This window comes from Macaca mulatta, chromosome 15 (assembly GCF_049350105.2).
Source record: "Macaca mulatta isolate MMU2019108-1 chromosome 15, T2T-MMU8v2.0, whole genome shotgun sequence".
NCBI lineage: Eukaryota > Metazoa > Chordata > Mammalia > Primates > Cercopithecidae > Macaca > Macaca mulatta.
Genome location: NC_133420.1, coordinates 123,710,361 through 123,737,435, shown reverse-complemented (window position 1 = coordinate 123,737,435; position 27,075 = coordinate 123,710,361). Strand labels below are relative to the sequence as shown.

Below are 27,075 nucleotides of genomic sequence, written 5' to 3'. Positions count from 1 at the left end.
GCCCTCCTTGACCTCCCAAAGTGCTGGGATTATAGGCATGAGCCACTGTGCCCGGCCCCTACCTGCCCTTGACAGGAACCAGGGGGTCCCAGGGGCCGTTCCCTGCACAGTGCCATTTCCCTGGCAGCCCACCGTCCCCAGAACTTCACGTCCACTTTCTTGGACTAGCATATTTCAACTTCCAAATTTTTCCTATAGACTTCGGTTAAAAGGAAGGAATTGAACCAGAGGTTCGCCGCCAAAGCAAGATTCCAGGGAAATTTGGAAGGAGAAGCAGCTGTGGAAACCAGCGTTTTCAGACCGTGAGGCACAGATGGCCTTCAGATGAGGCCAGCAGTGGCTGGGGCAGAGGGCAGAGGACAGAGAACGAAGGGCTCAGTGAAAGTTAAGCCCACTGCTTGCCATCTGCAGTTACATTCTCTGCAAATAAGGTCATCTGGGACCCCTGCTTTTCAAGGTTATTGTCTCAGATGACATATCTTTTTTTTTTTTTCTTTTTTGAGACAGGGTCTCACTCTGTCACCCAGGCTGGAGTGTAGTGGTGAAATCTCCACACATTGCAACCTCCAACCCCTAGTTTAGGCAATCCTCCTGCCTCAGCCTCCCGAGTAGCTGGGATTACAGGCATGCACCACCACACCAGCTAATTTTTGTATTTTTAGTAGAGATAGGGTGTTGTCATGTTGGCCAGGCTGGTCTCAAACTCCTGACCTCAAGTGATCCACCTGCCTCGGCCTCCCAAAGTGGTGGGATTACAGGTGTGAGCTACCATACCTAGCCCCTGATGACATATCCTTGACCAAAATGAAGGCGACACTCGCTTTCCTGCTGGCCTGAATGTGCTCACCAACCCTCTACTTGACCCAGTGAGGACATCCCCATCCTGACCACAATGATCCCAACTAGCATGAAAACATGTGGGCCTGGCTCTCTCGGGCTTGGGACAGAGTCCTCTTTAGGCCTCGTCCCTTCACGGGTTTATGCAAGGAAAATAACTAAAAGTGGCATGTTTACAGTATGTTTGTTTCCAGCATGCCACACTGATGACTCCTGACTTTTCCACAGCGGGGGAACACCTGCCTCATGCTGAGTGACAGTGTGAGGGTTTGTGGGAGGCACTGCGCCCCAGGCTTACAGGGGGCAGTCGCTCAGAAGCAGGCCCTCCCCTACCCGTGCCCCTGCATCAGTCCTCAGCCTGGCCCACATCCCCGCCTCAGGACTTCCAGGGACAGCCGTGCCCATTGGCTTGGAGTAGGGTTCCTGGGCCAGCAGCATCAGCCCCTTGGGACTCGGCGCAGTGAGCTCTGCTCTCCTGGGGTTCTGATGCACGTCCAAGTTTGAAAACCGCGGGCCCAACCAGAAACAGGACCAGATGAGCCCCTCTAGGCCGGGAGTGATGGTGTTCTACTGCTGTGAGCTCGTGCTCAGAAGTTGCAGGTTGACCTCTGTGCCGTCCCTGCCGCAGCACAGGCAGGGAGTGGGGACCGGAGGCTTCCACAGCCTGAGCCTGAAGCCCCGGCCCCACAGCGGACTCTTGTGACATTCACAGAGGTCTCCATCAAGGAAGCTAGGGGCAGCCTTGGGCCTGAGGTGGGCTGAAATTCCCTAGGCAGGACAGGAAAGGGCTTTGCCTTGGCTGCAAGGTAGCTCCTGGCACCCAGCCAAACGAGGCAGAGGGTGCAGTGTGGACTCAGGCAATCTGGGTTTGAATCTCAGCTCTCAGAGCCCCAGTTTCCCCATCTGTAGAAAGGACACAACCCCATAATGAGATCATGCACACCACACCTGGGCTACAGTGTGCTCAGCAGCGACTGCTATTGAGACCCACCCAATAGTCTCACAGACGGGCTTTCTTTTCTCTTCTATATATATATATATATATTTTTTTTTTTTTTTTTTCTTGAGATGGACTCTCCCTTTGTTGCCCAGGCTGGAGTGTGATGGTGAGTTCTTGGCCCACTGCAACCTCTGCCTCCCAGGTTCAAGTGATTTTACTGCCTCGACCTCCCAAGTAGCTGGGACTACAGGCGCCTGCCACCACACCTGGCTAATTTTGTATTTTTAGTACAGATGGGGTTTCTCCATGTTGGTCAGGCTGGTCTCAAACTCCTGACCTCAGGTGATCTGCCCACCTCGGCCTCCCAAAGTGCTGGGATTACAGGCATGAGCCACCATGCCCAGCCCCATTTTAATTTTTTTTGTACAGACAGGGTTTTGCCATGTTGTCCAGGCCGGTCTTGAACTCCTGACTTCAAGTGATCCACCTGCCTCAGCCTCCCAAAGTACTGGGATTACAGGTGTGAGCCACTGCCCCCACCTTCCTTTTTTTTTTTTTTTCTTTTTTTTTTTTAATAAATCACCACAACCAGACAATGAGATGCCTGACCCGGATTCACCATGACCCTTTCTTGCCCTTCTCCAGTTCCTGTTTTCTTACACATTGTTACGTTTTTTCCCTGCTCTGTAGACCCCTAGTTGTAGTCAGTCAGGGAGATGGATTTGAGACTGAGCTCCCATCTCCTCAGTTACAGCACCTGATTAAAGCTTCTTCCTTGGCAGTACTTGTCTCAGTGACTAGCTTTGTGCGCGGTGAGAAGCTGGACCTAGACAGAACCCTGGTGTTTTGGTAACATTTCCATACTCAGCCTCTCAGTGGTGGTGGTATCATCACTCTTTCAATTTATTTATTTATTTTATATTTTTTTGAGACGGAGCCTCGCTCTGTCACCAGGCTGGAGTGCAGTGGTGCAATCTCAGCTCACTGCAACCTCTGCCTCCCGGGTTCAAGGGGTTATCCTGCCTCAGCCTCCCAAGTAGCTGGGATTACAGGCACCCACCAGTATGCCCAGCTAATTTTTGTTTTTAATAGAGACAGGGTTTCGCCATGTTGGCCAGGCTGGTCTCCAACTCCTGACCTCAAGTGATTCACCTACCTCAGCCTCCCAAAGTGCTGGGATTGCAGGTGTGAGCCACCATGCCCGGCCCTCAAATTTTTTAGGAAAACAGCCATAACTCATAGCTCTGGACACCCCAACAGCCTGGAACGGGTGGGAAAATGTGTGGGAGGCTGTTGGGTGCTAACAGACGGAAACAGCTACTGTTCAGCCCTCTGAACCTCCTGGGGCATGGGGTGTCCGTGGAGGGGGCTGAGGGTGGGAAGGGGAAGACTGTGGGCCCCAGTGGACCTAGTGAGGGGGCATGTGTGTGCAGAGAGGATGCCCTCAGGGGAATCTGGGGGTTTATTGGAGGAGGTGCCCCAGACTTGGAGAAGGGGGACTTTGGTCCCCGGCAGAGGAGGCAGGACAGACGGGGCCTGCTGGCTGGGTGCACTAGCCCCACCACCATCTGATGCGAGCTCACATTGGCCCGTTAATGGCTGTGCACTGAGCCCTGGGCCAGGCACTGAGCTTTGAGACCCAGTTGACTAAAGAGATGTTACCTAATTGTAGCCCCAGGGTTGGGCTTTCAGCCCAGCTGGCTCCCTGGATGGGCCAAGGCCAGCGGATGAGGCTGAGCTCGGAGCTCGGAGCTTGGCCTGGGCTCTTGGGAGAGGAAGGGGGAGGTACCCACGCTGAATCTGATTCGCCGGTGGATGTCTGTTCGCCAAACCACAGATCACCTGCCCCGCCAGAGGCCCATCCTTGCTCCCATGCTCTCTGGCCCCGTGGCTTTGTGGCCTGAGTCAGCGGTCGATGTCAGGACCAAGAATAAGAAGCCTGGGCGGCCCCTGTCATTAGTGGTTTGCTGGGAATGGGCTGGGCCGAGCAGGCTGGACAGAGGGACGCCTGGGAAGTGTGCCTGGAGGCTGGACAAAGAGAACGTGGCCAGGCCATGCCCCGGGCAACCACCTGGGTGGTGGGCAGCCTGTCGGCGGCACCTGGGGGCTTTGAAGTGGATTTCCCTCCCTCTGGGTCCACTGCCACTGAGATGCTAGCCTTTTGGGGAGAAGGGCAGACAACACTCACACAAGCACCGGCACTGACCCAGGTGTAGACAGGTGTTCCGCACTCAGGTGACGACGGGAAGGAGCCAGTCACGTGGCGATCTGGCGCAGGATATTCAGGTGGAGGAAATGGGGAGGACAAACACCCTGAGGTAGAGAAAAGTCGACAGAACAAAAGAAGGGGATGGCCAGTGTGGAGCGGGCGAGGGGAGGGCAGGGGGTCAGGCAATGTGGGGGCTCAGTATGCAGGGGCCAGGAGTAAGGATGGTCATGGGGAGCCTTCAGGGAGATTTAAGCTGGTCAGTGACATAATGTAATTCACTTTTGCAAAGTAGGATTGACATCAGCTCTATCAGAAAAAAACCAAATTACAGCAGCCGCTGAACAGGATAGTTGTTTGTTTTTTTGTTTTGTTTTGTTTTGTTTTTGTTTGTTTGTTTGTTTGTTTTGAGACGGAGTCTCGCTGTGTCACCCAGGCTGGAGTGCAGTGGCGCGATCTCGGCTCACTGCAAGCTCCGCCTCCCGGGTTTACGCCATTCTCCCGCCTCAGCCTCCGAGTAGCTGGGACTACAGGCGCCCGCCACCACGTCCGGCTAATTTTTTTTTTTTTTTTTTTTTTTGTATTTTTAGTAGAGACGGGGTTTCACCATATTAGCCAGGATGGTCTCGATCTCCTGACCTCGTGATCCACCTGCCTCGGCCTCCCAAAGTGCTGGGATTACAGGCTTGAGCCACCGCGCCCGGCCTGTTTTGTTTTGTTTTTGTCCTTACTTACACTTAAGAAGTCTGGAAGTGGGCAGCCCAGGGAGGCCTGTGCTGCAGGCTTTGTGGATGCAGGTTGTTTCTGTCTTCGACTCCACTATTTGAGGCTCCCACAGCCAAGGTCTCCTCATGGTCCAACATGGCTATTGGAACTCCAGCCATTACATCCACTTTCCAGCCAGCAGGATAGAGGAAGTAATAAAGAATGGCACACGCCTTCTGTTTAGGATCCCTTCCCCGATGTTGCACACGCACTTTCATTTCCAGATGTAGCCATAAGGGTATCTCTAGCTGCAGGGGAGACGGAAACGAAGCTCTGATTCTGAGAAGCCACTGGTGCAGCTGAAAGTCAGCAGCCTGGGACTGAGGGGGAAGAAGAGAGCACATAGTGGGGGATGACTACTCTCCCTGCCACTTTGCTGTGGCAGCTGGGGACAAGAGCTTTGCTGGGCACAGATGTCCATAAATGCAAAGTGGCATCAGCCCCAGCCTGGCCCCTGGGAGCCCCAGTGGGAGAGACGGAAGCACAAACAGGCAGGAACAGAGCAGTGTGTCAGGGCGCAGCAGAGGAAGCGGGGCCAGCCTCCAGCTCCTGCCTGTTCTCTGCCCGCAGTGCGGCTGGACCCCTCCACATCTCCTGGCCTGGCCTCGCTTGCTCTGTAGACGAAGCATCCCACTCCCGAATGCAGATGGCCATTATCCACTTAGCTACTCCCTTGTGGTGGACATCCACTTTGTTTCTGCTGTTATGTGGCCTTCTAGGGCCAGCTGTGCCTCGCTGTGCAGCCTGAACACATTGCTCCTCTGTGGTGGACAGCATGAGAGGCTGTCATACCTGCGTGGTGCTCATCTCCTGTCACCTAGCCCCTTATCATCCTTGACCTGGCTGTGCCTCCCCTCCCACTGGACCCTGCCTGGTGACCTTGGTGAGTCCCTTGGCTCTCCGAGTCTCTGCCATCCCGTCTTTAGTGTGGGGATGATGGCATGGCCACATCCAGTCCTCGCAGGCCTGGGCTTCCTTCCTCTGTCCTTCTGGAAATGGGGTGGCTATGCCACCCTTCCGCCTCCCTTACCTCCCTGCTCTGTCCGCTGACCTGGTGGGAGCTGTGGTCCCTGGGGACCGCCTGATAGCAACGCAGACTCTGGGCCCACCCTGATGCCAGGTAACGGCTCCCTCAGGTGGGTGGGGAGTGGATGGGCCACGCCTGGTGCTGGCAACACCACAGGCTTCCAGGGAGTTGCCACTGCCCTGGGCCAAATGCCGGTCCCGTCCTCATCCCGCTCACGTTAGCAAGAGCATGTGCAGGCGGGCAGGCGGGCATGCAGAACTGGGTCGCCTCGGGCATGCCACGCCACCTTGCCAAACTCGCTTTCTCCCTTGCTGATGTGGAAATGGCATCCCGGCCTGCAAGCCTCTCCGAAGTGGAGGCAGCCGGGGCTGGCTGCTTCTGAAGGCTTTCTGTGGGTAAAAACATGGTCCGTCTGACCCACTGACCTTTCAACAGCTTGGTGCTTTCACCACATGTTATCCAGGTCCAAGAGACACAACTGTACTCCCCACAGCAGGCGGTGGGGGGGCGCTCAGACCGTGCTCAGTCCCAGCTCCTAGGACAGTGGGTGAGTGAGAGGCCCAGGCCTCCGGTGTGCCTGTCCTCTGCCCCACTGGGGTCTCGTTCTTGGTCAGCGGGATGGAGTCCCCTGCTTGAGGTGGCACTGTGAGGAGTGGGCTGAGGTGACGCCTCCATGGTCCTCACACACCATCTTGCCATATACCCACTTTACATACGATGAAGCGCACCCCAAGCCAGAAGGGGCAGATCTGAACTCAACACAACACCAGCCCCAGAAGAATCCACCAGTCTTTGACGGGGGAGAGGGATGCACCACGCCTCCCTGGGCACCAGACAGGCATCCCGAAATACCCTGTGGGCTGCTCCGCAGAGGCCTGGGGCCCTCGTGCATATACAGTGTTTGTGTGAGCACACCCACCCACACATGGGCCTGCTCTGCCGGAGCACCTGCCAGCCCGTTCCTCCCAGCCACAGCCCTCCTCTGTGTCTCTCATGGGGGCGTGTCCCTCAGCTCAGGGTCAGCATCTAGAAACTGGTCTTGGACAGGCCATGCACTCATGGTCTCCAGGAGAACTTGAAAGTAGGTGGATGGGCCGGGCGCAGTGGTTCACGCCTGTAATCCGAGGACTTTGGAAGCCTGAGGTGGGCAGATCACGAGGTCAGGAGACGGAGATCATCCTGGCCAACATGGTGAAACCCCGTCTCTGCTAAAAATACAAAAAATTAGCTGGGTGTGGTGGCACGTGCCTGTAGTCCCAGCTACTTGGGAGGCTGAGGCCAGAGAATCATTGAACCTGGCAGGCAGAGGTTGCAGTGAGCTGAGATCACGCCACTGCACTCCAGCCTGAGCAATAGAGCGAGACTCCATCTCAAAAAAAAAAAAAAAAAAAAAAAGGTAGATGGAGGGGACACGGGGGACACTGTGCCTTTAAGACTTGTCCTGGGTTGGATCCAGCAGAGAACAGTTGGGTAAACAGCATTGAGCACAGTGGGGAAAACAGACACTACATACGCAAATGAGGATGACGGAGCAGACACGGGAACTCCGGGAACTCCGGGAACTTCAGCGCTGCAGCCTGCCTGAGCCCTGACACCCACACGTCCTCCCAGCAGCCCCAGGAGCTGAGGAAACTGAGGCTGGGAGAGGGTCGGATGGCCAGCACAGAGCAGGTTTACAAACCCTGAGGCTGATTTCCCAATGTCACTGGCGCTGCGACCCTCCCAGCTTCCTCTTAGAAGGTGGGAATGGGGCCAGGCACTGTGGCTCACGCCTGTAATCCCAGCAACTTAGGAGGCCGAGGTGGGCAGATCACCTGAGGTCAGGAGTTTGAGATCAGCCTGGCCAACATGGTGAAACTCTGTCTCTACTAAAAACACAAAAATTAGCCAGGTGTGGTGTTGCCACACCCGTAGTCCCAGCTACTCAGGAGACTGAGGCAGGAGGATGACTTGAACCTGCAAGGTGAATGTTGCAGTGAGCCAAGATCGCACCACTGCACTCCAGCCTGGCGACAGAGCGAGATTCCATCTAAAAAAACAAACAACAACAAAAACAAACAAATAAACAAACAAAAAACAGCGGGAATGGTGAAGCACACTGAGGAGCTGCCGCGTGGCCCGAAGGAAGGAATACTCTCAGGATGGGGTCTCCGCCCATCAACCCCTCCCACCAACCCCTCCCGCCAACCCCTCCCAACTCAGGGCCTCTCCACCCGCCCTTGGCCTTCCAAGGTCTCAGGGCTCGTTCCCAGGGCCCTTTCTGGCTGTGCCGTATTTTCTCTGTGGTCCCCCACCTCCTGCCCCTCCAGGAATTGAGCCCTCATGGGCCGGTACTCTCCCCAGAATAGCAATTTGTCCCATCCTGTGAGACACCTTTTTTTTTTTTTTTTTTTTGAGAGGGAGTCTCGCTCTGTCGCCCAGGCTGGAGTGCAGTGGCGTGATCTCAGCTCACTGCAAGCTCCGCCTCCCAGGTTTACACCATTCTCCTGCCTCAGCCTCCCGAGTAGCTGGGACTACAGGTGCCCGCCACTGCACCCAACTAATTTTTTGTATTTTTTAGTAAAGATGGGGTTTCACCAGGTTAGCCAGGATGGTCTCGATCTCCTGACCTTGTGATCCACCCGTCTCGGCCTCCCAAAGTGCTGGGATTACAGTTTTGAGCCACAAGATACTTTTTTGTGTGGATGGTGCTGGATTTCCAGCTGCTGGTGAACACTCAGGTGTGCCAACAGTATCCTGATTATGCATGAACAACAGCAACTATCCCCATTGTGGGTCATGATGCCAGACCGTCCTGCAGATCCCCTCTGAGGCAGAGCTGGGGCAGTGACAGCCTGAGCCTCAGTTTCTCTGCTGTGAAGTGGGCCAACAACAGCTCCTCCTTCATGGGATGACCCCATTGGGAGGAGCCAGACAAGCGCAATCCTGCTGCCCTGCCCATGCCCATACACTCCTACCTCCTGTCCCGCTGGTGGCCTGGTCGAACGGAGCCTGGGGTCTGAGCTGGCCTTCCTTCCTCTGCCCTTCTGGAAATAGGGTGGCCATGCTGCCGCATGCTGACTATGCTGTGGTCAGGATGAACTCCCCTGGCCTCCCAGGGTGGCCCTCACATGCTGTCAACCCCAGGTGGGCACAGTGCTGAGAAATGAACAGATGGAGAAACAAAGGCCAAGCAACCACTTCAATCATACAACAGGTGGAGACCTGCTTGGCATCTGGCCAGGGTTCTGGGCACTGTGATGCCCCCAGCCCACCTCCTGCCACAGGTGGCACAGATGTGCCCAAGTCAGGAGCAAGGCCTGGACAGGGTGGAGTGGAAGATCCTTTTTTTCCTGAAAAGTTGCTCATGGTGACTTGCATTTTCCCCACTTACAAAACTCACCCCCTCCCCCAGCAAGGGTGAGGCATGGGTCAGGGGGAGAATGGGAGCCCTACACAGGCGAGGCAGGCACAGGGTTCCAACGCTGGCTGGGTGGCCACCTGTGCAGCCTGAGGGCCAAGCAGACCTCACCTTAGGGAGCGTCCAATGAGGCAGGGGACAGTGCAGGCAAGCTGTGGCCTAGAGGACAGCACAGCCTCCTCAGGAGTTCTGAGGAGGGGCTCCGGTGCTGAGGGCTCCCTCCTGGGCTCTCCCCAACTGTGCCTCAGTTTCCTCCCCTGTCAGGTTGGGGGGGATGCCCACTTTCCAGGGCTGACAGTAAAATAAGAACTGACGCAGCTGTCTGTGTGCCTCTTGTTCATTGTCGGACCCCATCGGTGCCACAGGAGCAGGCTTCCACTTACAGGAAGAAACTCCAGACTGGGCTGGGCTCCAGGTTGCCCTGAGGATTTGCATGGTGATCTCGCACACTGCTACCTAACCTCTCTCTGCTCTTGTTTCTTTACAGGCAGGGAGAAGGGATCATGCTCACATGGCCTTGACCAAACCCCAGCCTTATGCTGTAGCAGGACGAGCCGCAGACAAAACTCCTCAGACACTGAGTTAAAGAAGGAAGGGGTTTATTTGGCCGGGGGCATCGGCAAGACTCCTGTTTCAAGAGCCCAGCTCCCCGAGTGAGCAATTCCTGCCCCTTTTAAGGGCTCATAACTCTAAGGGGGTGCACATGAGAGGGTCGTGATTGATTGAGCCAACAGTGGGTATGTGACTAGGGGTTACATGCACCAGTAATTAGATGGGAACACAACAGGATAGGGATTTTCACAGTGCATTTCTATACAATGTCTGTAATCTATAGATAACATAACCTATTAGGTCTGGGGTCAATCTTTAACTACCAGGCCCAGGGTGGTGCCGGGCTGTCTGCCTGTGGATTTCATTTCTGCCTTTTAGTTTTTATTTTTTCTTTCTTTGGAGGCAGAAATTGGGCATAAGACAATATGAGGGGTGGTCTCCTCCTTTAATGCTAATAGCACCAAAAGGGAAGCTGATGCAGAGAGGTAAGGGAGATAACCATTAGGTCTGGCTGCCTGAGAGCCGGGAGGAACAGAGCCATATTTCTCTTCTTTCAAAAGCAAATAGGAGAAATATCGCTGAATTCTTTTTCTAAGCAAGGAACAGCCCTGAGAAAGAGAATGTGTTCCTAGGGGTAGGTCTCTAAAATGGCCACTCTGGGAATGTCTGTCTTTTACCGTTGCAGATAAGGGATGAAATAAGCCCCGGTCTTCCATAGTACTCCCAGGCCTATTAGGACCAGGAAATTCCCGCCTAGTAAATTTTGGTCAGACCAGTTGTCTGCTGTCAAACCCTGTCTCCTGAAAAGATGTTATCAATGACAATGCGTGCCCTAAACTTCATTAGCAATTTTAATTTTGCCCCGTCCTGTGATCTCGCCCTGCCTCCATTTGCCTTGTGATATTTGTGATCTCTGGGACCTACACTCTATTCGTACACTCCCTCCCCTTTTGAAAATCACTAATAAAAACTTGCTGATTTTGCAGCTTGGGGGGCATCATGGAACCTGCCAACATGTGATGCCTCCCCCAGCACCCAGCTTTAAAATTTCTCTCTTTTGTACTCTTTCCCTTTATTTCTCAGACTGGCTGACACTTAGGAAAATAGAAAAGAACGTACGTGAAATAACGTTGAATTATCGGGGGCAGCTTCCCCCGATAGGACACAGCACCCCAGCCTTCACCCCAAGCTCCTGCAGCCCAGTGCCACCAGGGGAAATAATGTCCTCTGCATCTCACCTGGCTTTCCAGCCTGGAAGAGGCTTTACCAGCACGTCCTGGGGAAAAAAGGGCCGATTGAACCAAGGGCTGGAAGGTCCAACACACTTTGCCCAGCCCCTGGTGACTGGCCTGGGCACAGAGTGCCACCCTAGGGCAAGTCAGGCTCCCTCTAGTCCTCTGACACAGAGACGGCTCCATCATGCAGGAGAGGCTGAGAGCCAGCGCACCTTCATCCCCTTTGTGCCTCCCCCCGCCCCTTCAGGAGTCTGTGCCCTCATAACCCCCATTTCCCAGCAAGAAAGCCTAAGGTCAGGGAGTGGGAAGCTGCATGCCAGCGTGACCCGCAGTCAGGGGAAACCTGGACTCTGACGCTGTTACTAGGGGCGCAGTAGGCGCTGTGCTGGAGCGATCTGCGGTTCTCAGAGCGAACCCCGCCTGGGAAAAACCCAACGTGGGCGCCAGCGGCAACGCCCGCTCGCTTTCATGCAGTTTGCCTGGTGGCCAGGGAAAGGTCTGTTCTTGGCCTCATTTTGTGTATTAAAAGTGTCCGCGACGGAGGTTCAAAGCAAGATGCAGCGCAGGGTCCTCTGGGGCCATCGGCGTCGCGCCCCCTCCCTTGGGGGGTCCCGCGGGAGCGTCTCAGGCTGGAGAGGTTGGAGTCGCCCCGAACCGCTCGCTCTCAGCGGACGGCCTCTAGACCCGGTTCCGCCCTGAGTGGAGGCGGAGTCTGGGGCAGCCGCTGGCTGCGGGGCGGGCCGGGGGCGGGCCGGGGGCGGGCCGGGGGCGGGCACGCAGCTGGAGTCAGGTTGAGGCTCGGGCGCGCTCAGGCCCGGATCCTGGCGGCCTGGGCGGCCGCACCATGGACTCGAGGACCGAGGAGTACGAGCTCAACGGCGGCCTGCCGCCGGGCACACCCGGCTCCCCGGACGCCTCGGTAAGACCTTCCTCCCACTGCTGCGTGATCTTGCCCGGCCCTGTCCTTTCCGGGTGCCGCGGCTCCCCGGGCACCTGTGGGCGCCCGGCCGAGTGCGCGCCGCGTTCGCACTGCAGAGTGGTGGGGGACGTCCCGCTCCAGGCCAAGTCCCTCCTGCCCCATCAGGGTCAGAACGATGCCCACGGGAGTTCCAGCCACCCCCGGCAAGTGGGCGGGATGTGGGGGCGTGGGGGCGCAGGGCTGGCTGGCGTCCCCAGCCCTACTGAGCAGCGCCCGCGTTTGGCTGCGCGGCGGAGCGGGCCTGGGCGCAGCTCCTCGGGCTAAGGACTGCCGGCGCCCGGCTTTCCCGACCTCCCCCGACTCCCGCGCGGCCCCCTCTAACTTCAGCCTCGCCGCGCCGGCTCCTCAGCGCACTTTGCCCGGGGGTGGGCGGAGAGGAGTCACAGCCTCCGGGCTCCAGACCAGCGACATGCAGACACTTACGTCACCCCACGCTGACTACACAATCTGATGCGTGCCTTGATGGGGGAACTTGGAGCCCGCTGTGGTCCCTATTCCACTTACCTGCCTTGAGAAATAGAAACGTCACACAACCTTCAGTGTATGTCCCCACAGGCCCTCCAGAGCTTGCCCTGTCCGGCCTAGTAGGACTGTGGGCAGGGGCAGGCCCTGGCAACGGTCTTGCTTCAGAATTCTTCATCCCAGGACTCAGAACTTACTGAGCACCTTGTGTTTGTTGCAAGGTCCTGGCATGGCCCTCTGATGACTTGTTTACTTTGGACATTCTTTCCTTTTCCAACCCCCCAGGGATGGGGGCAGGGAACAGCAGCCTGTGGGTTTTTCCAGGCCTCTCCGTGGCGTGGACCAGACGGGGGCAAAGATGCTCTGCCCGCTTGCTGGTGGACAGTCCTAGGCCGTGCTGTGGGGACAGGCCATGTTCAGGGAGGTGGGGCCCCATGAGCCCCGGGATAGGATGGCCCTGGGGCTGCATGGACACTTGTCGCTAGGTTAGAGATGAGGAAACTGAGGGCTGAGAGGAGCTGTCGCACTGCAGGACTTGACCGGTGTGCAGGACCCCAGGGACCTGCCCCTACCCCAATGTGTGAGCACTTTGGAGCAATAGGCAGGGGGCTTCTCTGGCTGTGTGTCCCTGGGAAGTTGCCGCACCTCGCTGGGCCTTTTAGACATGGTCTTATAAAGACAGAACACAGGCTCCCACCTGCCTTCAGGGAAGTGGGGAAAGCAAGTCAGGTAGTAAACAGGACAGTGGCTTGGAAGCGCCTTGGAAAGGGAGGGATACTACTGCTCCCCCACCCTTGACCTTGCCTGGGCAGTGCCCTCCACTCAGAGCAGTCTCTGCTCACCTCTGCGGGCGGCAGGATGGGCTGTGCCTCCTGAGATGGGTACATCTCAGGCCCAGAGGAGATTGGGTTGGATTTGTTCCCGGATCACTGTCTTGGCTCTGGGCACCAGAGGGAGGGAAACACAGCCCCGCCCCATCACGCCGCGGTTGGAAAGCAGCCCAACCCAGACAGGGCAGGAGAGGCCAAGGCAAAGCATGGGGTGCCCTAGGGGCTGGCGGCCCGTTGTGGGGGGCGGGGCATGGTGGTCAGGGAAGGCTTTCTGTGGAGGTGGGGACATTGGCGCTGAGCCCTGGAGGGTGGGGAAGATGGGTGGGCAGATCTGGCTCTCTGAGATGTGTGGAAGGGCATCTAGGCAGAGGGAACAGCAGGAGCAAAGGCTCGGAGGCTGGACCACAAAGCACATGAGGGCTGGGTAGGAGGTGGGGGGATGGGAAGCCAGGCTGATGAGAGGGGCCTTGCAGGCCTGATCACGGTCTGGTGTCCAGGGAGCTGTGGAAGGGCTATGAGCCAGTGTGAGGATGAGCACATTTCCCCTTGAAGGGTAAAAACTTCGAGGGCCACTCTACTCACCGAGCCTGGAGGCCCAGGACCACCCAACACACCTGTTCCTCTTCCCACCCTCAAGACCTTGCTTCTCCGTTTCTTGGGCACATCATGTCAGCACTCTGTGCCTCAGTTTCTCATCTGTGAAATGGGCGTGATTGCAGTACCTGCCGCAGAGGGTAGTGAGGACTCAGTGGCTGATGTACATGAAGTGCTTAGAGCCAGGCCAGCACTCAGCGCCCTCATCCTTACTTCTGCCTGCCATGGAGACCCTCTCCCGGTGGTGAGCCCTGGCAGTGGTTTGGAGAGGGCAGTGCTTTGCCCAGCGTGGGTCCCAAGGAGAGTCTCAGTTTCCTTTTCTGTAAAATGGGGCACAACTGCTCACCTCCCAGGGTGGCCGAGGCTCAGGGAGGAGCCGCACGTGGAACTCCGGCCTGGGTGGGCTCTGTTGGGCCACGGCCGTGGGAAGCTCTCAGGTCTCCCCCGCCCCATGTGTCCTGTGCCCCTGTGGCCCTTCATGTGAGGGCCCCCATCAGTGTCCAGGGATTGAGTCAGCTCGCTGTGGCTGTCAGCAGAAGGAACAGTAAACAACAATTTCAATGTGAAAATGGCCTGAATCTGTTATCCCGAGGGCGTCTCAAGGCAGGGAGGTGGTGGGGATGGGGTTGGGACACGGCCATCTGGTGCCAGCCACACCTTCCTGACCCTCACGGCCCGCATGTTGAAGGTTCCTGGGGCCACATCTGGGCCGAGAGGCATGGTCTTCGGACGCAGGTAGCTGTGCCCGGTACACCTGCCGTCTGGGCCGTGCATGGCCTCAGCTGCCCAGGGGGAGGTTTGCTCTTTTTCGCATTTCTGCTTTCCTGGCAGATCCTGAGGCTGGCAGGGTCTGGGCCAAGTTCTGAAAGGCAACCCTATGGTCTCAGGGCCACTCCTGGTCAGTGCTGAGTCCACAGGAAGTGGGTCTGCTTGGCCCAGCTGCGGTGGGGACCCCGCCTCCCAGCACTTCCTGCTCTCTTGCTGGGGATTTCCTGCCAGGAACACAGACGTGGAGCTGGGAGACCCTCTCGGGGCCTGCTTCCTGGGCTGGCCAGTAGGAGATGGTGCAGGGCTCCAGTGCCAGTCCCCGCCTGTCTGTGTGGCATCTGGGGAATGGGCACAGCAGCTCATGCCCCTACTGGTGGGTCAGACAAGGGATGTCGGAGGCCCCAGGCAGGTCCTAGCATATGGTAGGGGAGAAGAGGGGTTGCCTGATTCTCAGGTCCCCCCACCGTCTGCCAATGCCTGCTGAGTCCGAGGTTAGGGCCAGTGAGTAGGACAGGCTGCGAGCAGCCAAGGTCTAGACTAGGAACCCCCAGGCACCCCGGGCAGGCACCTCATCCACTGGGTCCTGCTCAGCACAGGAGAGCCTGTGCCCCAGGCTGTCCTTTCTTTGCCGTGTGACTGTTATGTGAGCCTGTTCAGCTGCTTTTGAGTCAGTGGAGTTGGTTGGGGAGGCAGAGTCTTTCAAAACAGTGAGAGCCAGGCATCAAGGAAGAACAGCCCTGCCACCTACTGCCATGTGCTCCACCAGCTACGGGGCCTCTGAGGCCATCCCATTCAGTCGCCTGCACATCCTTGTCTACCCATTTTACAGATGAGGAAACTGAGGCATAGAGTGGTCAGTGTTGAGGCAGGACTGGGGAGGTAAAGGAGGTGCTGTGGCAGCTTCCAGCCCTGCTTCTCACAGGCCCTTGGAAGGGGTGGATGATATGCATCACCACATTTGTGGACCCACAGCCCCTGACCCTGTCTATGCCCATCCAAGCCCTGGGTGAGCCGGAGCACCCATTATGCTACGGCCAGAGCCAGGCCCGTGGATGCAGCAAGCCTAGTTCATATCCCACTTCTGTGCCAACCCCTCCTGCCTGAGCGGAGGATGCTCACTGCAGTGGCCCTGGGACCCACCGTGCGGCCCAGCCCCAACATGTGCAGCCTGCAGTGGGGAGGCTGACTGTCCACAGAAGGTTGCACGAAGAGCCAGCCACGCCCCTGCCCAGAGCTGACCTCCTCACCAAGCCTCCTTCCTAACTTTCAGAGGAGAAATATCTGGCCTGGCCCCAGGCCCCGGGTGCTGCTGAGGTTCTGGGAAAGTCCCGCTGGCCCTGGGAATATATTAACCAGGGTGTTTATTCCCTGCCCTGTCCAAGCTATGGGCACAGGTCTCGGCAGGGCTCAGCTCCTGGCAGCTCCTGCTGGCCGGTCAGGACCACAGGGCTCCCTCACGTGTGGTAGCTGGGTCCCCCGGCCACCCTAAGGCCCATCCCAACATAGAGGCAAGTGCCCAGGACTGGGGGAGAGTGGGGTCGTCCTCCCTGGGACCTCCCTGTGCGGTGGTCAGCTCCAGGGCTCCAAGGCCCAGAGCACCGAGGTTAGGGACAGGGAAGCAGACTGGCCCTGCCGCCCTCCCCTCCACATGACGCTCCCAATGTGGCCTGCTGCCCGCGGTGGTTGCCAGCTACGCTGTATCCTGGGGCAGCCCTATGCTTTGGGACACACAGTCCTGGGAGGTGGCTCTGGGCAAACCTCCTCCGAGCTGCAGTCTGCTGGTCTGTAGAATGGAGAGGAACACAGCCTCTCCCTTGGTGAGTGGGAGCTTCCCAGGTGCAACCCTAGATACACTGAGTGGGAGACTGAGGCCAACGCAGGGGGAGCTTGTGTCAGGGCCATGGGCTGGGCTGTGGTGAGCCAGGGCTTGACCTGCATGCAGAAGCTTCCTTAGCTGCAGGTTGGACAGGAAGCAGATGGCCGGATGGGCTGGAAGTGCCCTTCACCAGCAGGGGTGTGTGGTCAGGGCATTTGCTGGCCACTCAGGGCTTGGAGGCCATCCCGGGGCATCTGCTCCACAGCCTCGTGGTACACATGGGAGACTGAGGCACAAAGTGGGGCTAGTTGTCCTGAAGTGACACAGCTGGAGCCTGAAGCAGGGAGCCCCTGAGAGCTCAGCCCCTAAGGGGACAATGGCGTCAGCTACCAGAGCTTCTGAGACCCGGTGCCTGGGTTCAAATCCTAACCAAGCCCTCACTTGCTGTGTGGCTTTGGGTAAGGAACCACCTTTGCTGGGCCTCAGTTTACCCACCTTAAGTGGGCATGAGGACAGCAGGGGCACAGGCTCCCCGTGGCTGGGGGTGCTGAGAGCTGAGGCTTCGGGAGCTGGGGGTTCTGTGCGGACGGCCCTTTTTAATGGCTCTGAGTGTTCCTCGTGACAGCATGGCTATGAAATATTTAAACGGCTCTGCAGAGCTCAGAAAAAAGGGAATTCTTCCTCCTGCCCAGAGGCCAACACAGTTAGCCTGGGCATGTGTGTCTGTTTATGTATGTGTGTGTGTAGTTTGTGTATATATGTGCATGTGTATTTGTGTGTGCTGTATTGTGTGCACCTGTGTGTCTCACGTGTCTATGTGTGTCTTTCTGGGTGATGTGTGTTTCTGTGCCTGTGTGACTAGGAACATGCACATATTTGTGTAGATGCCCTTGGAAGGTGGAAATCCTCACAAGGTCTATACTTGGCCGCCTTCTCCCAGCACAAGTCCTGGGATGGAGACCTGGATGAGCATTAGGGTGGCCTTGAAAGAAGGCACTTTGGCACTTCAGGTTTGTGAAACAGGAGCACATGCCCACTGTGGCCAGCAGCCCCCTCGACACTGCACCTCACAGAGCACACGTGTGATGGGGTGTGACCCTCTGGACGGCTTCGCAAGAGCAGAGCTGGAGACCAACTCAGTGCCAGGCACAGGCCTTTACGTCTGGGCCGTCCTCACCCAGACCCTGGGCAGCCTGGAAGGAAGCCCCTAAGTGGATAATGGTGGGACAGGGACACACAGTCCTGGGAGGTGGCTCTGGGCAAACCTCCTCCGAGCTGCAATCTGCTGGTCTGTAGAATGGGAGAGGAGAGCAGCCTCCCAGTCGGCGTGTGCCCTGCCTGTGCTGGGGCCTGGGGAAATCCCAGGGAGTGCAGCGTCAGGCCCAGGGTGGGAGAGGCAAAGTACAGACCCCATAGTGGCTTCGGGATATGCATGGAGTGACCCGAGAGCACACCAGGGCCCCAGGGACAGGGCTGCTGGTCGGCCCAGGTAAAGGCGGCTGTCCGTGTGCACACCCGTGTCCACGTAAACTTGCTACTTAGAGAGCGGCTGATGCTGAAGGCAGGTTGTTGGAATGCCCAGGCCCAGGTGTAAGCAGCAGAGCCCCCCGGTGTCCCCTGACGCCCACTGTCTCTTCCTCCTGGGCACATAATTTTAGATGAAACTGAAAACGCACAGCACGAAAGCAAGGCCCCTGGCCTCTGCTGGCTCTGTGTTGGCTGCCTCATGTATTTTTCATTGTGCATGCTTCCAGCCTGCAGAAAGTCAAGGCCTGGATGGATGCCCGTGTCCGCCCCTCCCTGTGGCCCTGCGGCACCCCGGCCTCCCGGCCTGCATCTTTCATGAGTCTGGAAACAGTATCTCCCAGAGCAGGCCCCAGGAGGTCGGCTGCGCAGTGGGTTCTCACAGCTGCCTCCAAGCAGGTGACCAGTCCTGGGAGGCTGTGGTCCAGGGCCTGGCAGCTCAGGGGCGCCTGCGGACAAAGGGCTGGGCCAAGGGGCTGGCAGGTTTGTCCTGAGTGACTGAAGAGGGCCCCACCAGGGCAGCTTGAGAGGGGCAGACTCTTGCTCCAGAGAAAGAGGAAGTTGGATACTTCGGCCTGCCTTGGAACGAAGGGCCAGCGCTAGACAGGACCTTCCTGTGGCAGGAGAGAGGGCCATGTCCTGCCAGGTGAAGTCCTGGGAGGCTTCCTGGAAGCAGTGGCCTCTGTGTGGGGCCTTGGAGCTTGAGAGTATCTGGCAACAGGGAAAGTCACTGGGGGCTCCAAGAGAACTGTACGGGGCCCCTCCCAGATGGGCCCCTAAGGCAGAGAGGATTCCATCAGAACTCGCATTTCCACTTGATTACTCTGAGAAGTAATGTGGAAGCTAAGCTCCACTGTATGTGCTATGCCAAGGCATCTGTTGAGCCTCTGCTGTGTGGGGGCCCGGCTCTGGGTGGCCCACCTCAGTGAGGGCTTGCTGCTAATGGCCAGATAGTTCTGCAAGGCCTGTGCTGAGGCCTGGAGGCTGAGTGGCCTGTCGGGCCCCAAGTCTGGGAGGTTGGGAGGTGGCAGGGGCGATCTCAGCCCTTAGGTCCGGCCCAGGAAGACTCGTTTCTTGCCTGGGCCAGTGTGCACAGATCTGTCCACCCACACGTCACTTCCTTTCCTGGCATCAGGAGCTCAGACTCTGAGGCGGGGGGAGAGGAGGCCAAGGGCACAGACGGGTAGGGGCAGGCAGGGAGAAGCAGCCGCGCCTATGGCAGGAGGGCAAGGATCGGGCAGCGCTTTCCAGTGGAAAACCAGAGTGCATGTACTAGGGTTGCTATGTCATTTCTGTTCTCTCCAGGACTGTATTCCTAGAGGAGGTTTTATAAAGACCGAGCACATTCTCGCAGCCTCTCCTTAGGGTAATAAGCACTTCTGACTGAGCACTTACCGGGGTGGGGGCAAGGGTAGCCCTCACCTGCAGGGCCCAGCGACCCCCAGAGCCCAACTCAGGCGCAGCCCTTGCCCCTCCCCCACCCTCCTTGCTGACCATCCCCCTCCCCGCAGCCGGCCCGCTGGGGCTGGAGGCACGGGCCCATCAATGTGAACCATTATGCCAACAAGAAGAGCGCAGCCGAGAGCATGCTGGACATCGCGCTGCTGATGGCCAACGCGTCCCAGCTGAAGGCCGTCGTGGAACAGGGCCCCAGCTTCGCCTTCTACGTGCCCCTGGTGGTCCTCATCTCCATCTCCCTCGCGCTGCAGATTGGCGTGGGGGTGCTGCTCATCTTCCTCGGTAGGTCCCCCGGTGGGGCAGCCGGGCCACCTGCTCGCCTTGCTGGCATCTGCTCGCACCCCCGGGACAGGTGCCCACCACCTTGCACACTTGGCTCTCAAGGAGCTGCCGAGTCCCTGGCCCTCATCACCCAGACATGCAGTCCAGGAAGTGGTACCCCACCCCCTACGCCCTCCACTTTGGTTTTTGTTTCGTTTTGTTTTGTGTTTTGAAACAGTCACCCAGGCTGGAATGCAGCAGCACAGTCTCGGCTCGCTGCAAACTCCATCTCCTGGGCTCAAGTGATCCTCCCACCTCAGCCCCCAAAGTAACTGGGATTACAGGCGCTCACCACCATGCCCGGCTAATTTTTGTATTTTTTGTAGAGATGAGGTTACGCCATGTTGCCTGGTCGAATTTTTGAGCTCAAGTGATCCAACAGCCTCAGTCTCCCAAAATACTGGGATTACAGGCGTGAGTCACCTCGCTTGGCCTTGCTTTGTTTTTGAAACCGGGTCTTTCTCTGTCTTGATCATGGCTCACTGCAGTCTCAACCTCCCAGGCTCAAGTGAGCCTTCTGCCTCAGCCTCCCAGGTAGCCTGGACCACAGCTATGTGCCACCATGCCGGCTAAATTTTTTTGTTTTTGTTAGACACGGGGTCTTGCTATGCTGCCCAGGCTGGTCTCAAACTCCTGGGCTCATGTGATCCTTCTGTCTCAGCCTCCCAAAGTGCTGGGATTACAGGTATGAACCACCGTGCCTGGCCCCACCCTGCATTTTGAAAGAGCACAGAGTGGGGTCAGGGCCTGGCCTGTGGGCATTAGGGCAGGTGTTTCACTGGGTTCTTGTTGACTCATGCCATGAGATAGCCTCAGCCATGCCAGTCCTCACCTCCTGGGCCCAGGGTCCTCCTCGTGACTGCATGACCTTGGGCAAGTGGCTGAACCTCCCAGGCCTCACCTATAAAACAGGCATCATAATAGAACTACAGTTTGTGGCAGGAATCACTAGATTAAGGCCCGCAAAGGGCTCAGTGCATTTGCCCAAACCTGGCCTTTGGTTGACATCCATAGCTTCAATTCCTATAAGGAAAGTGCGGGGGCTACAGAAGGTGGGGTCGTAGACTGAGGGGCTGCCCAAGCCAGGGGTGCTGTTGTCAGTGTTTCAGCAAAACGTGTATTTTTCTCCGGGCGACAAAACTCATCGTAAATGTGATTGAGGGCCCTGTAATGTCCCAGGACAGCTTGACCACTGGGGTGGGTCCCCTTCCACTGTCCCAGGCTGGGGTGCTGCATCTGGGCTGCCCTTGGCACCATCCACTCCTCTCTCGCCCACAGTCAAGTACGACCTTAACAACCCGGCCAAGCACGCCAAGCTGGACTTCCTCAACAACCTGGCCACAGGCCTGGTGTTCATCATCGTGGTGGTCAACATCTTCATCACGGCCTTCGGGGTCCAGAAGCCCTTGATGGACATGGCGCCCCAGCAATAGGGCACCCAGGTGAGCCGGGAGATGGGGCGCGAGGCCTGCAGTCCTGGGGTTGCTCACTGTCGGAGGCTCTCGCAGTGTGGCGAGTCCCTGGCTGGCCAGCCTTGGACACCTTCCTACACTATGGGCATCCTTGTCCACACCTACAAGGCCAATGCCTGGCCACTGTCTTGAGGCCAGCCTTGCCACTGGTGCTGGCCACCTGGGGTCCTGTGGTCACAATGTTTAGATGTAATGTGTGTAAGAGCCACCATTTGAACATCCTGGAGAACTCACTTAAACATACGTTTTCTATGTATTCAGAACATCTGTCTGAAAAAAAAAAAAAAGATTTCTGGGTCAGGTGCTGTGGCTTACACCTATAATCCCAGCACTTTGGGAGGCTGAGGCAGGCAGATCACTTGAGGTCAGGAGTTCGAGACCAGCCTTGCCAACAGGGTGAAACCCCGTCTCTACTAAAAATACAAAAAGTAGCCGGGTGTGGTGGCACATCCCTGTAGTCCCAGCTACTCAGGAGGCTGAGGCAGGGGAATCGCTTGAACCCAGAAGGCAGAGGTTGCAGTGAGCTAAGATTGTACTCCTGCACTCCAGCCTGAGCGACAGTGAGATTCTTTCCAAAAAACACCCAAAACCCAGAGATTTCTGGCTTCTCTTGATAAGTCAGGGGCTCTGCACCCCTTATCAGCTCCACTTAGCAAGTGAAGCTTCCTCCCAGCCCTCATCTGAGAAAAAGGGGCCCTGGTATGACCGCCTGCCTGACCCCACTGTGCCAGTCTAACCAGGACGGTGGGATTCAGGATCTTGTCACATGAGCCCCTGTGACTCTTCAAGTCTGCCCCGTGCCGGACCTCACAGAGTCTGTTAGCTGCCTGCCCTAGGCTGGAGCCTGGTTGTGTGCGGGATGCAGACGGAGGCTGTCCCCACAGGACGAGGCTGTCCCCACAGGACGAGGCTGTCCCCACAGGACGAGGTACCCAGTGTAGGAAGACTTCCCACACCACACACACCCTCTCCCTGTGTCCTTGCTCAGAGGGGGTGAGCGTCTGCCCAGTGACACAGCCTAGGAGCAGGATCCACAGGAAGGCCTAGGATGCAGCCATGGTCAGGGCCACATGGTGCACACACTACAGTCCATGCAGCCAGGCCAGGGCCACACACCACAGTCCCTGCAACCTCGGGCCTTGGGGTCACCCCTCCGGTTTGTAGCAGAGGTGGAGGTGAGTTGCCAAGGGAGGGGTGGGCACTCCTGGCAGGTGGCCATCTCTCCACCAGTGGTGGCCCACGGCAGAGTAGACAGGAGCAGTGTGCTTGGGACAGAGCACCTGTGTGTCAAGGATATATAAAAATTTCCCCAGGCCGGGCGCGGTGGCTCACACCTGGAATCCCAGCACTTTGGGAGACTGAGGCGAGCAGATCACTTGAGGTCGGGAGCTTGAGACCAGCCTGACCAACATGGAGAAAACCCATCTCTACTAAAAATACAAAATTAGCCGGGTGTGATGGTGCCTGCCTGTAATCCCAGCTACTCTGGAGGATGAGGCAGGAGAATCGCTCGACCCTGGGAGGTGGAGGTTGCGGTGAGCCAAGATCGCGCCATTGCACTCCAGCCCAGGCGACAATGCAAAACTCTGTCTCGGGGAAAAAAAAAAAAAAAATTCCCCAAGAGGGCGTAGTGGAGGAAGAGGTGGGGTGCTGGGGCCAGCAGCTGGGTTGGGAACGCCCCGCATCCACCCGGCCTCGCCCCTCCCCACACAGGGGCCAGCTAGGAGTGGCTGCAGCTCGTGGTGACCGATGCTCTTCTACCACACCCATGGCCATTCCCCCAGTGGGGTCACACCAGCCCCAGTGTCCCGGCCGTGGAGCCTGAAGTCACCTTTCTGAAAGGGCCTGGATCTGAGCGGCCCCAGTGGGGTCCGAGTCACTGTTCAGATGCTGCCTCCAGTTTGTATTTGTCCCCTTCCAGAACACCTAGATGTCAGCTGTTCCCTGGCTTGGGGCATGTGGCCAGGCCATTTATTAACCACCTGCTGTGTGTGCTGAATGCACTCCCTAACTCTCCCAAACATCAGTTATCTGCCTGCCGGGAAGAGGGTGCTGGGCCTGTGGGCCAGGTGGGGACCCAGCAGTGGACCTTAGGGCTGTCCTCAGAGGCTCGGAGGCCAAAGCTGCTGTGTGTCCTGTCTGGAGCAGCCAGAGAGGTCTCAGGCTTCGTGGGTGGCTATGGTCATAGCTGCCCAGCCCCAGCCCCCCATGGTGGGCCAGGCCTTTAAGTCCTGGCAGTACCCCGGCCATGCTATATTCATTCCATTTTCAGAGGGGAAACTGAGGCATGGAGTACTTTGACACCTCTCATGTCAGAATCAGTCTCTTCTCCTTCCTGAGTTCGGGTGTCCAAATGGCACTGACACTTGGGGCTGGTCACAGCCTGGCTCAGAGCTTCTCTTCTCCCTCCTTCCAGGCCCAGACCCTCTCTTCTCCCTCCTTCCCAGGCTCCTATCCCTCCTTCCAGGCCCAGACCCTCTCCTCTGTCTCCTTCCAGGGCCAGACCCTCTCCTCTCCCTCCTGCCAGGCTCAGACCCTCTCCTCTCCCTCCTTCCTAGGCTCAGACCCTCTTACCTCCCTCCTTCCAGGCTCGGAGCCTCTCCTCTGTCTCCTTCCAGGCTCGGAGCCTCTCCTCTGTCTCCTTCCAGGCTCGGAGCCTCTCCTCTCTCTCCTTCCAGGCTCGGAGCCTCTCCTCTCTCTCCTTTTCAGGACCCTGGATGCTGCCTGCCCTGCAGCTCAGCCGCCCGACCCCAGGAGCCGCCGTACCTGTGAGGTGTCCACCTCCCTGCATGTGGCACTCCCCAGACTGCCAGAGCCCAGGCCGGCCTCATCTGCACCATGTCCCCGGATCAGCCCTGGCTCTGACTGCGACCAAGTGCCATGCAGGAGGCCACTCTTGTCTCTCGGCGGCTGTTCCCAGGAGGCAGCTCCCTCCTGGCACATGGGGCTGGCCACAATAGCCCAGAGGGTCAGAACTGGATAGCCACAGAGACCTGTGCCCAGAGAAGGGTCTCGACCCACCCAAGGACACACAGCAGGTCCGTGGATGGGCTGGAAGAGGGACCAGGGCCAGCCTCTGTCTTAGGACATTCCAGAAGGACGAGGAGGTGTCTCTCCCTCTCGCGAAGCACCAGCGTCCCCACCTCGCGTGGGCCCTGTCCGGGTTGCCATGGTGACCCCAGCCTCTATCCACTTCCCAACCCAGGGACCCTGCACAGCCAGAACTGCCTTTGGCCCTACTAATGGTCACTGGCTCTGGTCTCAAGTGCCTGGGCTTGGTGGCCATCAAGAGGGAGCCAGCCAAGCCTGTGAGGGCCATAGACCCTGTATATACCCTGCACCAGCAGTGACCAGGCAGAGCCCAGCCCCCTCCACGGGGGTCCCAGCGCCCACTTTTCTAATCATGAATGACCAATAAAGCCCATGCTCTTTGTCAGGCTCCATGTGCCATCTCCCTGTTCCCAGGGCTGGACCGGCCTTGACCTCCCTGTCCCCTCTCCAGCTATGCTGCAGATGCTGCAGGGGCGTCAGGAGCACACGGTTCTGGCCAGGGCCGCCTTCTCCAGAATCTTGGCTTGGGGAGCTCTTTGGCTCCTGACATCTCCTGGGGTGAGGTTTGGAGGCACAGAGGTGGAAGTCTGAGGTCACTGGCATCAGCAGCCCCTGGTGACTTCTGACCCAGGCAGGGTCAGGTGTGGAGCAGCGGCGTGTTGCCCCTCACACGTTTCCAGCACTGTTTCCTGGCCGCCTGCTGACAGGCCTTGAGGTTCTGCCCCTGCGTCTCTCTGCCCAGTTTGAAGTTGCTGCTTCCCCACAGTGGTGTCCAGTGATGCCTGTGGTCAGCGGGGACGTTCTCTGGGCAGAGGGGAGCTGGGAGCCATGCCGGGACCAGGCCCTGCATTCTCAGGGCCCACCTGCCCCACAGGACCCCTCACCCAGTGGAAATCTGGCTCCCGGGCCACCAGTGTCTGGCGCTTCACTCTCTTCTCCTTGGTCCCCTGTCCTTCCCCAACCCCCCACTACCCATTCTGTTCTCCCCACTGGCCCTCCCAGCCCCAGCCCCTCATCTCCCGGGACGCGGAGCATCTGATGGCCTGAGGTGGGAGTAGGGCCAGCATGCCCCATTCTCCATCCCACACTGCCTCTGTGTCCCCGCTGTGGTACCTGAGCATCTCCTGCCAGCCTCTGCCCTTTCCTCCTCCAAGCAGCCTTCCAGGGGCACAGGGGAGGGGCGAGGCCTCCAGCACTGCCAAGGCCCCCACTTCCTTCCTCATCGCTTTTCTTCTGTCCCCATCTGGGCTGGGCCCCATGACTTGGGGTGACTCCAGCTCCCGGTTCCTCGGATGGATGAGCGGCCCCCACCCTGCAGTCCTGTGTCTGGGCTGACATCGGGTCTGCACAGCCCCATTGCTGAGGTGACGGAAAGCAGAAGCACTCCTGAGTGAAGGGGTCTAACCTGGGCTCTGCTTGAAAGCACTCCCGGGGAAAACAGCAGCAACTACTGAGTAGGTGGACTGTGGATGCCGAGAAGCTGAGCTTGTGGCACTGCTTTCTCCGCTTTTGTGTTTGTCCCATAGAGGGTGTGAAAAGCAGTTGATACGGGAATGGGCTCTGAGACGTGCTGAGTGGAAAAGGAAGCTGTGAAGGTATATGGTGGGTGCGAAATGTGTCCTGAGAGGAGGCGATGTGGCGTTGGCCACAGGTTGCGTGGCCAGGGCTGACTGAGATGCATGCCGCCTAGCACTCGATCCCTGCTTTGGCCGTGGCCTGTGGTGTGGGCTGGCTGGCGGTCCGGCAGGAGAGAAGGCCCCCTGTGTGCCTGGCCTCACACACAAGCAGCCGGATGTTGGCCAACACATGTCTTAGCTCCTCCTTTGGCCAGGAAAGGAAGTTCACCAGGACCAAGGGGGAGGGACGAACCCAGATGGCTGTGCTGGGCCCTGGGCCATCCCCAGTTGGATATGTGCACCCTGACCCCCTGCAGTCCCCATGCCAAGGTGGCCTCACCTACTCAGACACCCATGCTGGCTGCCCCCAACCTCCCCGCCCACCAACTCCCAGGCTCATTCACCAACCACTCCACCAGCTCTGACCCTGATTTCTGGGGTTCCCATCTCAGTCCTCAGCCTGCGCTGCTGCCCCTTGAAGAGCATCCTTCCAGGCCCCCATCGGCTGGCCAGGGCTTAGCTCTAAGGTTGCTCCGGAGGCCTTCCTGATCAGTCTGATGCCGCCCCTCCCTGATCACTGTCTTGGCCCCATTGCAGTTTATGCTTTGGTGCCTTGGGCTAGAGTCACTGTCCATGTTGCCAGAGACAGTGCAGCCAGGTGGACTCTCCCCCTGGAGCTGGTGTCTGAGTCCAGCCCAAGTCCAGGGCGGGCACTCCAAGAATGAGTGTTCTACCTGCTGGGTCTCCTAAGGGCCAAGGGGCTCTGCAGGAGCCGGGGGCAGGGCTTGGCACCCGCATCCCTGTCTGTGCTTCTCCTACTTAAGGATCCTTGGTCTGACCTGGCTCTCCTACCAGATGCCACCACCTACCTGCAGCTTGTGTCCTCAGCACTGTCCAGCATATAGGAGGTGCTCAGTAAATGTCTGGGGCAGAACCCACTCACCTGCCTGTCTGTGCTAGGCCCTGTGCACCTGTCACAGCAGCCAAGGGACAGACAAAAAACAGGCCCAGGAGCTGCTGAGAGCCAAGCTAGCTTCTGGGAGGGTTTGATAGCCCCTATGGGATCCTAGGACCTGATGTATCCACTCCAGCCTGTCCTGCCCATGGATTCAGCTCTGCTGTCATGGGGGACCTGGAAAGTCAACAAGATGTACCCACCAAGTTGGGTGGTGGGGGGGACAAGGAGGGACACACAGGGAGCTCAGGAGGGATGGGCAGGGAG

At 58.0% G+C, this 27,075-nt stretch overlaps 1 protein-coding gene across 2 annotated transcripts; it reads left to right on the top strand.

The window, feature by feature from the left end:
- Nucleotides 1–219: 219 nt before the first annotated feature.
- On the top strand, nt 220–24,625 carry NINJ1 (ninjurin 1). Of its 2 annotated transcripts, NM_001194415.2 has the most exon segments (5): nt 220–230; nt 11,775–11,881; nt 19,447–19,675; nt 20,993–21,156; nt 23,896–24,624. In NM_001194415.2, coding segments are annotated over 3 exon segments (459 nt in total). In that variant the 5' UTR covers nt 220–230; nt 11,775–11,806; the 3' UTR covers nt 21,148–21,156; nt 23,896–24,624.
- The last annotated feature ends 2,450 nt before the right edge of the window (nt 24,626–27,075 follow it).